Source organism: Macrobrachium nipponense, chromosome 4 (genome assembly GCF_015104395.2).
Source record: "Macrobrachium nipponense isolate FS-2020 chromosome 4, ASM1510439v2, whole genome shotgun sequence".
Lineage (NCBI taxonomy): Eukaryota > Metazoa > Arthropoda > Malacostraca > Decapoda > Palaemonidae > Macrobrachium > Macrobrachium nipponense.
The window spans coordinates 36,596,772-36,611,903 of NC_061100.1; the positions used below are offsets into that span (position 1 = coordinate 36,596,772).

At 37.6% G+C, this 15,132-nt stretch overlaps 1 protein-coding gene across 1 annotated transcript in view; it reads right to left on the bottom strand.

The window, feature by feature from the left end:
* Nucleotides 1–15,132, bottom strand: part of LOC135210861 (uncharacterized) — a 416,274-nt gene that overhangs the window by 125,295 nt on the left and 275,847 nt on the right. Inside the window, 1 exon segment of the mRNA XM_064243762.1 lies at nt 11,730–11,805. Coding sequence (XP_064099832.1) covers nt 11,730–11,805 — 76 coding nt within the window.

The following is a 15,132-nucleotide window of genomic DNA, read 5'->3' on the forward strand; positions in this document are numbered from 1 at the left end:
GTCCGCTGTCTAGACATAATTAACTTTCACGGAAATGCAAACTAGCCCTAACAAGAGAATGAAATCTAGTTAATTCAGCAAGAATTTTGCGAAAGTTGGCTAACTCTTCTTTTCGACTAAGGTGCCATTCCTTCCAACTCTCCTTCATAACGATATATATTTTTCTAATAATTCCCGAACGGCCCTCACATCCAGCTACTGTTTTCTTCATGACCAGCAACGCCATACTTCGTTAAAACCTATAGAATGGTGTGTGACATATGCCATTGGTCATATAAAAAATGTTTCAAACTTTCATTACCATGCAAATTCTATTTACTTTTTTAACTTTCTACTTTCTCTTTACTTTCAGGCCAAGAGGCCTAAGAGCAACCTCTATTAAAAAGCCCAAAGTCTTCTATTTACCGGAGCAGTTGTTGAAGACAAGCTAGCCATGCCCTCGGGGTGTTGAGGAATTCCGACGGCAGGAAGTGGAAGTGTGAAGGAACTTTTCTCGATTAATTAAAAGCGATATCTCCAACTTCCTATGTTTTGGACTCTTTGAGAAAATACCTCTCATACCGAGCAATCCTGACGAGCCTGGAGGTGTGAAAAGGGCGCAGTGACGTGGAATAAAATTGAAAGAACAGGTTGTAGATGTGCGACAAGAGTTTCGTTTTCAAGGGTGATACATAAGCGTTTGTAATCATCGCCCTGATGCTGGCAAAGAGGTTTCGAATTGAGTTTGGAGACTGGGGTATTAAAACTCATTGCAATCATGTCAACCTCTACTCCTCCAGTCTAGCTATCTTTTGGGAAGGATGTAGGGAGGATATTCAACATATTCCCATGTATGCGGTGCAAGAGTAACTGCGGTTACAAACCAAACGCACACTGTAAGAGGCGTTGTAGAAGACGTCATCTTTAGCGACCTGATCACCGATGGCACACCGCACCTCGTCATTCTACCCCGTGAACTTCTTTACACTTCGATTGAAATCCTATTTCAAAGTGGACAAACAAATAGATAAATTGAAGACACATTAAGTAAACAAAAATCCCAGTACTTCATTTGTAATTTATGACAGTCGTCGCTATGAATTCAAATCTCTGTAAATAAGCACTCTCCCATCAAATCGTTTTTCTTTCTAGGCACTGGCTAGGCAAAGTCGTTTAATATCTTTTTCGGTACCTAAATCGTTTCCCAAATAACAAAAATCTAAACGAATACCTTTCCAAAACTATAAAATTAAAAGTTGTTTCTGCATTTTGTTACTTTTAGAAGGCATATGAGATTAATATATCTAAAGAAATAGACAGACAGACAGAAAGGCACACAGTGTGTACATACGTGTATATGTGTGTGTGTATATATATATATATATATATATATATATATATATATATATATATATATATATATATATATATATATATATTTCATCATCCCAGGTGGTTTTGGATTTTTTTATCAACGCATCAATACAATAAATACAAGACTGTTTTTATCTAGGTCGGTCATAAGTTTGAAATGAAAATAAAGCACAGGAATTTGTGTGTCTGTGACTTCTATACATTCACGGACGCGTATGCACAACAGACACTATAATAAACAAGCAATCAACCCTAGACAGTTGAAGATATTCACACCACCAGCAAACTAGCTTATCCAGTGTGTGCGCAATCATATGGTCCCGGAGAGAGAGAGAGAGCATTCACTCTACTATGAACCCTCCCGGCTGTTTCTATGACAACCGCCAACGCCAAATATTATAATTGATGGCATCACGCGATTAATGTCATCAAACGTTATAAACAACATAAATCGCGAGGCGCACAATGCAGAGACGCCCTAACCGCTCGAAAACAATGAAAGGGCACCAACTAAGCCGACCCATTATTTTGAAAGAGTCCCCTGCACCAGGTTATAAGCAGCGCACATTACTCTGCACTGGTTAAGACATGAGATCATTCTCCCCAATGCGATAATGCACGAATTGTATTATTTTTGAATTGCGACTGCACATACATGGGATTACTTTCTAACATAACCGGCAAATAATAAACTTACATTTACATTTATAAAGACATAGGAAGTCCTTACTGATTTTAAATGCATTAATTATGGGAAAAACCCCGCCTTATTTTTAATTATTTTTTATTCGAATATGCAGACATGCATTACAGTTTTTTTCTGGCAAATTTCAAGGTGTATTATTATCATTAATAATAATAATAATAATAATAATAATAATAATAATAATAATAATAATAATAATAATAATAATAATAATAATAATAATAATAATAATAATAATAAACTGAACTGTGTAAGAAATACTCTTGTATATCAATACATACACAAGTGAATTTACTCGTTCAGAACAAAAAATTATTCCAGCACAACCAAACTGACCTACACACATCTTCGGGAAAACAGAAATAAATAAAGCTCCTTTAATAGCCCATTTTTTTCATGGAAAATAGCAAGTTTTTCACAAACACTTCATGTTATATGACTTTAGAAAACAAGAGATGGAATGCAATTAACTTCGTTGTGATCATCGCATATGTGGTGTGCATACAACCTCTAGTGTGTCTTGCATTTAACAACAACAACAATAATAATAATAATAAATAATTCCTCACTAGTCATACTCACCTTATGGTGCTCTTAGCAAGCAACGAATGACTGTTCAAGTTTCTTTCTGGTTCTTCTAACTAAAGTTCAGATTCTAAGAAAATCTAAGGTAGCTCCTCGCTACCACTCTTAAAAGTGCATCATTATTAACCTTATCTATCTTGGCACTTTGGGACATCTCAGCAACACTGTTACAAGTGAAAATGCTTTGCTTTTTTACTTCACAAAGAAATCAAGTCAAACGAACACAGCATCTGCGAGGAAGGCAGTGACATGTACGAAGGCTCTCCAACGCAAAAGGACACTGGCACTGGGGGATTCAACATCTCCTGAAGAGTCATGCCGTCGTCACTTCTTTCCTCACTATTTCACTGCATCCGAGGTGAGAGAAAGAGAGAGAGCTTCTCGGAGCTTCCTCTCCACGATTCTCTCAACGTCGATATCGAGTGAGTGAAATTCATTTGGTCATTTTTCTCACAAGCATCGACATTCACTGTTACAACTGCTTGCAACACTACAGCTTATGACAACTCTGTTTCCCCTGTTCGAGCACAAAGGAAAACGACGCGCGATGAATACACGAGGAAAATAATTATGTAAACTTGTAGGCGACTAAAAAAAAAAAAAAATAATAAAAAAGCAATAGCAATCAGGAAAGATAAAAACCTGTAAGGGCTAGAGCGATGGTGAAGATGATGAACCAACGAGAGCAAACATACAAACACTCGCACACACATACACACAAACACACAATCCCTCCAGTCAACAAGTCGCACCTCGTCTGCTTCACCTCCACCTTCTCCTCCTCCTCCTCCTCCTCTCCCTTTCCTCCACCACCAGTCTGCTCCTCCTACTACTCCTCCTCCTCCTCCTCCTCTTTACACGTTTTGAACACCACTTACCACCAGCACCTCACGAGACCTAAAGGACTTTTCGACAATCTTTCCTGGATTTTTAAAACGTCACTGACTTCCATTTCTCCCAAAACATCGCTACTTCCAGGATGCCAGACGGAGAGAACCTCCGGTTCCAGGAGGGAAAAGTGCGAGGATATACGGCAGTATCCAGGGGCTTATATTTAGATGCGAGGTACACACACGGAACAAATAATAAAAGGGTGGCGAAAGCTGTTTGCACAAAGACAATTCAACGTCTTCCGTGTGGGATTACTTGCAGTAGTAATGACAACGATGGCATTAATCGATGTCGTATTAGCGGCGCTGTAGTAGTAGTAGTAGTCGTAGTAGTAGTGGAGGTGGCGGCGGAAATTTTAATGGTGGGCGCGGGGCGAGACGGACTCGCAGAGTGCGTGTGTGTACGTGCCAGGAGGTTCCAGCCCAGACTGAGGCACACAGCAGCTAGTGAGTAGTGGCCCGGTGGCACTACACTCCAACCAGCAACTATTCAGCCCTTTCTGCTCCATGATGGTGTAAAGGTAGTACCTTTGACATGACACTCAAAATCTATTATGATGATGATGATAATACAGTAATATTAATAACTTGGTAATACAACTCGGTAGAAAATTTTAATTTCATTTTTCAAACTAATGTCACACATAAGCGGTACTATAACACAACCATTCAAAATGAAAAGAATGGTATGTGGCAAATATTCCCCAAACATAAACAAGTTAAAGAAAACTTACACCTGAACGACGATACAGAATTTCAAGGCCTAGTCTTCAAGGACTAGTGTATGCTATTCCGAATGTCGCTCCACGCTTCTTACAAAAATGCCTACACACCATGGCAATCACGCTCTGTAGGAGGCCTAATGCTTCCTCCTAGATTAGATTTTTCGTTTCCCTTATTACGTGCAAGATGGAGAGAGAGAGAGAGAGAGAGAGAGAGAGAGAGAGAGAGAGAATTACGTAATGTATGTATTCTTACCTAAGCAACAACCTATGACTTGTTGAATGAGTTGGCTAGGATTCTTCCAAGAAGACGTACCATTTCTTAAGAGCTTCATTCGGTAACCGTTCCTATTAAGGGCAAGTACTTCAGTGCCACAATGCTGACATCAATTTCGTTTGTTATAATTAAATGCTAACTAGAAAAAGTAGTTGAATGTCGCGGTATTTTAGTTTTCTTGCTCATATACTGTTGTTAGCGTTTTTAGTTTCACATCATCATAAACATTACATCTACCTTAAAATTTCTGTCTCTGGTAAGATTTGACCATCTTCATTCATTATGATCTGTATTAAATATAGAACCTATCATAACATCAAATCCTGGGGAGTTCTCTTTCCCTTCGACTTACTCCCATCTGAGAGTGGAAGGAGATTAATTAGAGCGTCATATTCCTAAGGCCAAATTTTCCCTGTCCCCTCCCCTTTCCGGCGATATGGAACCACGCACTAGAAAACGAGAACCTGCATAGTTATCCTTTCCTGAACCCCGCTCCCCGCTCTCTCTCTCTCTCTCTCTCTCTCTCTCCCCGTCCATCCTCTCTCTGTCTGTCTTATTTCCCTCACAGCCGCCGATGTTTCCATCATATCCCCTCCTCTCCCTCTCGCTCGATCTTCCTCCTTGACCAAATCCACCCTCTCCCACCTGGACTCTGTGTGTGTGTGCTGAACAAAGCAAAGCCCAGATCGAGAAGCTACTCTCTAACGCCCCATCACAAGGACGCAAAACTTAACACAAGCTTTATCTGACTGGTATCGTGGATCACTGAAATCCAACACAAGGGCTCTAGGGCCTCTTCTTTCGAAATCTGCCTGTTAGAGCAAAACCACCCCAATATCTTCTACCGTCTTTCGTTACTGGAAACCTCATTGATAACTGAGTAGTTACTAGTTATGGCAAATATAATGAAGCCTGGGTTATACACAGGGAGAGGAAAACACATTTCCTGAATGCTGCTGTACGCAATGTGAAAACCGTACCATAAGAAGAAAAAAAAAAGTTTGGTCGGCCTCTCCCGAGTCAACCCTAAAAAAAGATGGTATCCACCAACCTACCCAATCAATACATATATATAAAATGTTGATCATTTGCCCTTCCCGACTGAGAGCGATGGTGGTACGTGCGCCGCCATATACAGAGAAGTGCAACTAAGTCTCTTTTAAAGATAACCAACCGACACGACCCATTCATAGCATCGATGAAACAAACAGTATGCGACAGTCTGACCTTCAATTTCCCTCCGTATGACCAGTAATGCGGCATTCACCTCCACGCCCACACTGGTGGTCTCCATCACCCACGCGTTTCCACCGGCTGCAAGTTCTCTATGACCACACTCAAATACTTCCAATAAGCGAATCCCTCATCCAAACTGTTCCCCAACACCCACAAATGTTTCCCCAAATCTAATAGTTTCCCCAAGCATTCCGCGACTTTTATAAATCTACAATAGTTATCCTCAAAGCCGGTGGATTTGGGTAAATCCACAAAGTGGTCACCTTACCATCACTGGTTTTTTACATGGTTTCCGAGGTTCCTGCTAAATAAAATAAATAATAAATAAATAAATCAATCAATCAATAAAAAAAATTGCCCACAACAACTAGTACTTTTCCATACCCACAAACAGTTCTCCACATCAACATCAGTATCATTACCAATACGTCTCCGATATATTTAAAGAAGCTCTAAGGTTTCTTTACACACAAACGTTGATCTTTGCGATAAAATTTCCGGCCAAATTCCCGACTCATCATGAAAAACAAAACCTTAGAAGTCCCAATTATTATAACGCAGGATTTAGATTTCGGTCCCTAACCCGAGGCTCTCAGACTTTCATTCAGAACATAACGGCCGGAGGGCGGAATTCATTTTGGAAAGCTATCATGCTTGGTGTGTAACAAAGACGACTTCATAAATGCCACCGAAACTACTGGCGGCGAGCGATTTAGTAAATTAAGGAATTCGACGGTCCAAAATGAATAAAGGTAAAAATGTCAGTTTAGACGGCAATTTCGCAATTTCAGACATCTTATATCTGAATAAACTACTATATTTCGACCAATATACACAGGTCCGCGTCCCCCCTAGGAGCCGTTGTATTATATTAGTCGATATAAAATGGCATTTTCAACGAAAATATTGCGATGTTAAAATAAAGAAAGCAAAATAAGCACACACACACATTATATATATATATATATGTATATATATATCTATATATTTTATATATATATATATATATATATATATATATATATATATAGATATATATAATATATATATATATAATATATAATATATAGTAATAATATATATATATATCATATATATATAATATGAGGTTGAGAGATATGTTAGCCTTCACGGTTTCAAGATTTTATCCAAGTAAGAGACCCGGGAACATTTTGTCCCCCATTCACCTGTTGCAAAGATGAAGTCTCCTCAGAGTATCGCTTACTCCGTCTCTGAAGAAAATAGGACGAATTTCTCAGAACGCTTTCCACTGGTTCCAGAAAACGTTTGTTTAACGGTATGTGCGAACCGTCTTCTTCTGATGGTTTCGAGATCTAACTTGATTTCAAAACAAAAGTAATGAAATTCGAAAGACTTTTAGGTAATTAAATCCTAATTATTTTTCATAAACGTAAGGATTTTCGAGATGGATTTGTTCTGTTAATAAAATCATTTATGGAAAACACTGAGGATGTATATTTCCAAAGGGCTAGAAACATATTCTTAAAGACTATACCTTTTTAATTTGAAAAATGTTCAGGGCTTAAGGGCTAAATTTACATCAAAATATTTTCGGTATTTTACGAAATATTTCGAATGAATGATGGGAAATCTTTTAAAAAAAGACTGACTGCATGGAAGTGCACAGTCACCAAGTATTATGAAGCAAATTATACGTTAAGCATTATACTTCTTCAGAAACCTGTATATTTCAGAGAATTGTTAAGAATTTCCTCGGGAATTAGTTTGCGACCAGAGGCATTTTCATAATTTACATTCATCTTAGATATTTCTTGTTTCATTTTCAGTGGATAACGGTCCGAAAAATAAAATGAATTCGAGAGTATATTCCAAGAGTGAAAATATCTAAAATCGTGAGAATAACTTCTATGTGGCGACTTCTGACGAATTCCCGTTTTTCCACAAACAAGGAAAATCAGATATTCATGACATGCTTTTCATGCTCTTCAATATCATCGATTCGAGATTCGCAGGTTAAAATCAAATGACAGTTTGCCTAATGACAAGAGTTCGACCTACATTCATAAGCCACAGATTCCACTCTGGAGCACAGAATACGTCGAGAGGTTCTCACATCTTTGAAAAGTAACAAGATGCGACAGTCGTCTTTTTTTACGAATCAAAGAAACTTCTTATCTTATTCATTCCTGTCAAGGAGCCGGATCGAAATGTATAAACTATTGCAAAATTATTTGTAAAATTTGTCGCTGAAACTAAACAAAAAACATGTCGTCTGAAACTAAAGGTTTTGCTCAACATTTTTACCAGGACACTTCATAAAATTAATTAAGAAAGAAAATATATGCTAAGCTTCGGGAAATACACGAAAAAAATTATCCCAAATAAGTAGATAGCACATGTGCGGTACTTACGATGTCTAAATGACAGAAAAAAGTATATCGGAATTCACTTTTGTGACACTTACGAAAAATCGTCATTTAGCATTGTCTGGGAGCTGGAAATTCTAAATGAGAGAGAGAGAGAGAGAGAGAGAGAGAGAGATAGAGAGAGAGAGAGAGAGAAGAGAGAGACTGAGAGAGAGGAGAGGAGAGAGAGAGAGAGAGAGAGAATTTTCATTTATAACCTTGTGAACGCACAACGAACGTTATGAAAAGTCGATCCTACCCGAGTTTCAAGAAGTGATTAGTCTCTAACTGGCGCCACAGCATCAAAAGGTCACCGACGTTTTAAGCGTGTACACTAATCACATAATATATAGCTATCAGCATCTAGTCATTATAATGAATATATCAACTTCGTTTTACCAACCTTTCGTCGACAAATGAGCACATAAAGAAAAAAAAGGAGAACTTGACAATTCCATTTTCAGTTTTTTAATTTATTTTATAAATAATTCCTTATTAGAACATTTCATCTCCGAATAAGAGAGTTATTATGGACACGAAAACAAATTGGTAAATATCACCATTTAAGCGAGTTTAGACACAACAAACAGTTTTATGACTTGCATCATGTTCTAAAAGAACTCGCAAAAATGCCAATACTAATATCTGAAGACATCAAAGATTTCTATCGGCTCCTTCCAAGAACTCTCCTTCTCGTAATGTTATTACATTATCGACTACGGAAGTATTCGCGCCGTCTCTCCTCCCTTGATAATCAAAGCAGTAATACTTTATAAATTATAAATACTCCTTCACTCTTATTCAACCTCTGCATATATCCCAGTTCAGAATTTATGTTCCTCAAACACCACCCACCGACAAACACTGATTAGATATATAATATTATAGATATATATATATATATATATATATATATATATATATATTATATACACATATAACCACATATAAATACATATATATATATATATATATATATATATATATATATATATATATAAATTATATATATAATATTATATATATATCCAACTATATATACTATATATATATATATATATGTGTGTGTGTGTGTAATTTCAATATCTATAATGAACAATGCCCTTAACTTCTTGATGGCTTCACACTTTGGAAAATCTTCGTCACTACAAAGCCTGGTTCAAAAAAAAAAAAAAAAAGATATTCTGGCGCCCGGGCATGATCAGAACTCGCATTCTGGGTAACAGAACGAGGTCACGTTTATCACCTGGCCACAAAGAAAGGGATTCAAGTCTGCTGGCTCATGTGTACCTGTTTGTCGAATACGGATACGCTTACTAGAGGTGGAACAGACCCGCTTTGACCATCATATCCAGATTTTATTAATTCGTTTTATGGCCTATTGGGCAAAATATAAATTAATTATCTACTGGTAAATTTTTATTTGATATACACATGTATCTAGTAACAACTGACCAACAGATTACAAAACACACACCACACAAACATACATACATACATATATATTATAATAATATATATATATATATATATATATTATATATATAATATATATATAAAGACATAATATACACACACACATATATATATATAAACATGTACACATACACTTTTACATATTACTTAAAAGTCTGTTACTATTTTTCACAATATAGAAAATCTAAATGACCATAGGCCTTCCCTCCCATAACAAGAATTATGAATGAACGAAAACAAAAGAGAGAGAAAAGAAATCATACAACGACGACATTCTGCATTAAAGCCAGAGAGCTCAGTGTGAGGAAAAATTTCGCCACTTCTAGAAGCAGTGCAAGGCTGGTGACTTTGCTCTCTGCCTACGCTTCGCACTTATGCCGCTTCCGGCCTATATTCATCTCGGACGAGAAATGCCACACTTTTTAGGTTTTTATGCGTACCCCAATAATGACTTACAAAGAGACTTCCCAAAGACAAGTTGCCAATGGCGTCTTACAGCAAACCTTACGATGGAAGTGAAGACAGAAAAGGAAAGGGAAGTGAGGCGCTTCCTCAAAGGAAGCGGTAAAATTCAGCTTGAAAGGAGTGAGGATATAAAAATCAGGGATAACTGAGGCAGGCAGAAGTTCCACTTACCACCAAAAGCATTGATATGGCAATCATCAGGTGGCAAATAGCACAGCCTACGCGCTTTATACCAATTTACAAATTTGAAAGAAAACTTGTTGATTTCAGCCATCATAATTCACAAAGATTTTTAATGTAAATGGAGGAAATATCACTACACTGACTACCTGTGTTTACAATATATATATATATATATTATATCTATATATATATATATTATACCACACATATATAAATACATATATATATATAATATATATATAGTATTAATATATATATATATATATATATATAAAACACACAATTTCATCTTTTTTTATACTTTCAAGCAACAGAAATGTGACTCTCTCTCTCTCTCTCTCTCTCTCTCTCTCTCTCTCTCTCTCTCTCTCTCTCTCTCTCTCCCCGCGCCGCAATTTGTCATCAGAATGAACCGGATATTTCGTGAATCTTCCTTTTCCTCGTCCATTTACCTCCTCAAGGGGCAAGCAACCAGCCACCATGACGAAAGAAGTTTTGACGCCGTTTATTGCACCGTCCTTTATTATTATTATTATTATTATTATTATTATTATTATTATTATTATTATTATTATTATTATTATTATTTTCTTTTAGCTAACATTGCGCAAATAAATACCAAGCCTGTATACACAACTGACTGTCTGAATTATGAAGAATGTGAATACTTGTGCTGCAATGGAAGTGCAATGATGTAGCAACTAAGTGAGGCCTCCACAATCTTCTCAAACACAGCGGTGAGGAGACATTGAGAGAGAGAGAGAGAGAGAGAGAGAGAGAGAGAGAGAGAGAGAGAGAGAGAGAGAGAGAGAGAGAGAGAGGGTGATTAAATTAATTAAACACACATTTTTATATGATATATCTGCAGGCATACGGAAAACAGAACAAATTCAGCGTCCACGCAACTTGTCATCAAGCCAAATCTATACCTCTTAATTCCCTCTTTCCCGTTTTCCCAAAAATCTTGTCCTCTAACGAGCAGCCCTCTATCACACAGCCTCCCACCCCCACCTTCCAGCCCGAGATCTCCACCCTTTTGTAATAATAATTTCAGGGTAGAATCCCATCTCATTAAGCGTGGCTCTCTCCCTCAGTGGGAGAATCGCCTAGACAAAACCCACCCATAAAGATGACCAGTCGAGAGAATCAGTGCAGTGCAGAGAACAGCGCCACTAGATGGCGTACACGGGGCCTTTCCCTCCGTATAGATAGCCACGCATTAATATAGAGCATTCTACATCCATACATTTGCATATATTACATGTCCTCTCCGTACAAGTTTCCCCTCTTTACTTGCATTCTCTACGTGGAACATTTCCGCCAAAACTTTTTCGTCATATACACGTATACATATAACATAAGCATTTGTATTACTCTATATACAACACATATTTATAAAAACAAGCTACACGTCCCGCAATATATTTAAAAACAATCCGCAACACTCACCACAATCATCTCGGAGGGCTCCAGGATGAGGCATTCATTTGTTCTTCTGCCGCCGCCCCCCGCCCGCTTGCCGAAGCTGGAAAATAAAAGAGAAATATTAGTGAAAAATATGATTCAACTGTACAGGGGATTATGGTTAATTAAAAAGTGTTGATACTCACAGGTGTTCGTTGACGGATGAGCGGATTTATCTTGGGAATCCAGGGAGCTCAAAATGATTTCGGGTAGGTTTCTGAAGCGAACGATACCATTGTGTCCTTCAGGATGTTGGAACACCTGAGGCCACTTAAACATTTGGGCAGTTCTATACTCTGGAGCAATTCTTTCTGCGTGGCTCCATTAGGCATTTCAACTCTCAAATGTGTATCAGTGCTTTTCAAACTCGCTAAATGTAAATTTTCACATTTATGAACCTTTAACCCTAGATGCGCACAGCCAGTAAAACTTCGGAGGTATGAAAAAGAATCAGTCGGCCAGGTGCGCAGAATTATTACATAATAATAGGGAAGGAACTTCCTCTCAGGATGGAACGATTGGCTAATAAAGTCGCACTGTGAGAAATACGACTTACTGAGTTGCACCATTGGGAAGTTTTCTTAAGCTCACAAAAGTTATCGTGCATCTGATGGTTTTCGTACATCAATTACTTTACAACAGATTAAGTGGCATATCTGTAAACTGGAAGAGAAGACTACTACAGTAACAGTAACACTAGATAGATCTGCGTTGTTACGCTCCTCAGTTTCTTTACACAGATTTTAAAGTATTTGCGGAAATGCATGCAATTACATTGTCTTAATACTACAACGGGGACTAAACAACTTTATCTCGGCAAGACCTGAGGAAAGAACGAGAAAGGACAGAAGAGAACTCACACGAATTTCTCATGAGGATACTTTTAAATAAAAAGAATTATGGGACACTGGAAGATACTGACAGTGAATTACGACTTAGCACATAATTATGTGTACAGGTCGTTAGCTGCTACGACCTGCCAAATCACAGGAGAGAGAGAGAGAGAGAGAGAGAGAGAGAGAGAAGAGAGAGAGAGAGAGAGAGAGAACACTCACACAACAAATTTATAAAACATAGGTACCCAAATAATCCTAGAGTAAATACGCACTTCAGTCATCCGCAACGAACAGCATCGCTATTTCTTATGTCTAAAACCGAGGTTTTTAACTAGTAAATTCATCTCTCTCTCTCTCTCTTCTCTCTCTCTCTCTCTCTCTCTCTCTCACAAAAGACTACATGAACACCAGTTCCAGATTTTTTCTCTCAACAAAGCCCAAGACAAATTGCATCTTGGAACTATATAGGAAAGTCAGCGCCCCCCCCCCAAACCCCCCCCCCCCCCCCCAAAAAAAAGAAGAAGAACGAAGCAACGCATACAATTACCGTTATATAATAAAACCTGTGTATTTTAATAACTAATATTTTATGTATCATAAATTCCAAACATAGCAAATATTAATATACTTCAGATACTCTCTCGCGAAAAGAAAGAAAAAAAAAGGTAATACTTCCGACAAAGGAAGGTTCTCAAGATTTATACAAAAATACAAACCGCCAGACCAACATCTCTCTCTCTCTCTCTCTCTCTCTCTCTCTCTCTCTCTCTCTCTCTCTCTCATACATACATAGATACATACAATAACATTATACATATATCATATATATATATATATATATATTATATAAATATATACAATATATATAAACATATACATATATACATATATATATATTATATATATACAGATAATATCTATATATATATATATATATATAATATATATATATATATATATATATATATATATATAAAATAGTAGTACTGCGGGCGCGCGCACCCGAATTGGTATGCAAGTAAACAATCGCAAGCAAACTCCAAGGAGAACATGGAACCCACAATGGCTCCCCAGTCAGTTTATACAAAGTGGTAAGTTTTCCTCTCTTGCATGAGTTCACACGAACGTAAGTCGAAAGAACAGGAATGGAAATGGAGAGCAGAAACAAAACCGAGGCAAGAAAGGAAGAAGATGGATGTAAGTAGCAAACTCCAAAGCCTGACCATCATATCTTTCATGTTGATAAATGCAAGAGATGACTTCAGTCACCTTGATCCTCTTCAACTTCTATTACTTCATTTGCGCCTTTGGAGTTACAATAGGCGATAGCTTTTCTAACGCTAATCCTGTCCTTTCTCTACCAAACTGCCACTTCTAAGATGAGAAGTGATAGTGTAAAAGGTCATTAAACACCGGTTAATGTTAACGAATATTTTTGTATCCTCGGCCATAAACAAATATTTCTCAATTGCAGTGTGCGCAACACAAACTGACATCCCCCCCCCCCCCCCCCACCCCCTTTGGACAGGTGAATTGGAAAAACATCTCTGCCTAGCGGAACTGAAAAACAGACGTTTTCATCTATTGTTAGCAACCAAAACACTTCAATCTAGAAGACCCTCCGATCTGATAGTTCGAACGCTCTTAAATGTATGTTTTTCACCATCTCACAACTAAGTTCTATTACTGTAACACTGCTTTTTTAGGACAGATGTGGCGAGTTACTAGATGGTTCACTTTGTCACAATCCTTACGAAATTATACTAGTATTTAAGTCAAAAAGCATCACGATAGTTAAAATAATGGCTTACCAACCTTACGATAAAGGACTTTCTGCCACTGCACCCCTAAAAGAATAAATTAACTCAACTCATGTTCCCTTTTCCGATGTCTTATATTTATCATAAAATATCCCACATAAATCATACCGAAAAATATACCAGCAAGCTCTAAGAAAGCCAATGAAATCGTTTAAAAATATACAAAAATCATAAGAAATTTATATATATAATTGAGAGAGAGAGAGAGAGAGAGAGAGAGAGAGGGACGAGGCAGAAGAGAGAGAGGAGAAGAGAGACGAGAGAGAGAGAGAGAGAGAGAGAGAAGAGAGAGAGAGAGACTAGTTTATAATCGGTCGGTTCCATGCAACGGGGTTTGAGGGATTACCTCGTCGAGGACCTCCCCTTTGCGAACTTCAGGTATATACTAGTGCATGCAATTATTGAAAGCACTGTTGTCAGTTTTGTCCTCTGGTCTGATTACAGGGCGCCAGATAAAGGATCGAATTATGCCCTGTATTGGGTTGCTGAACCGACCGTTGCATTGCGTCTTGATTCATCCGGTAGAACAGCAAAGAGAGAACGTGTCAAACATTTGCTTGAATATGTGTAATGGATGATTCCTAATAGTCGAGATACAGTGAGGGATACTTCCCGGAGTTAGAGGACTTGAGTGTGAATGATGATGGACGAGCATTTAAACAGTTCTAGGACTGTGAAGGCACTGAAGAGCAGTTTCCGGTTTTAATGGGTATCAGTAGATTTGGATCCAAG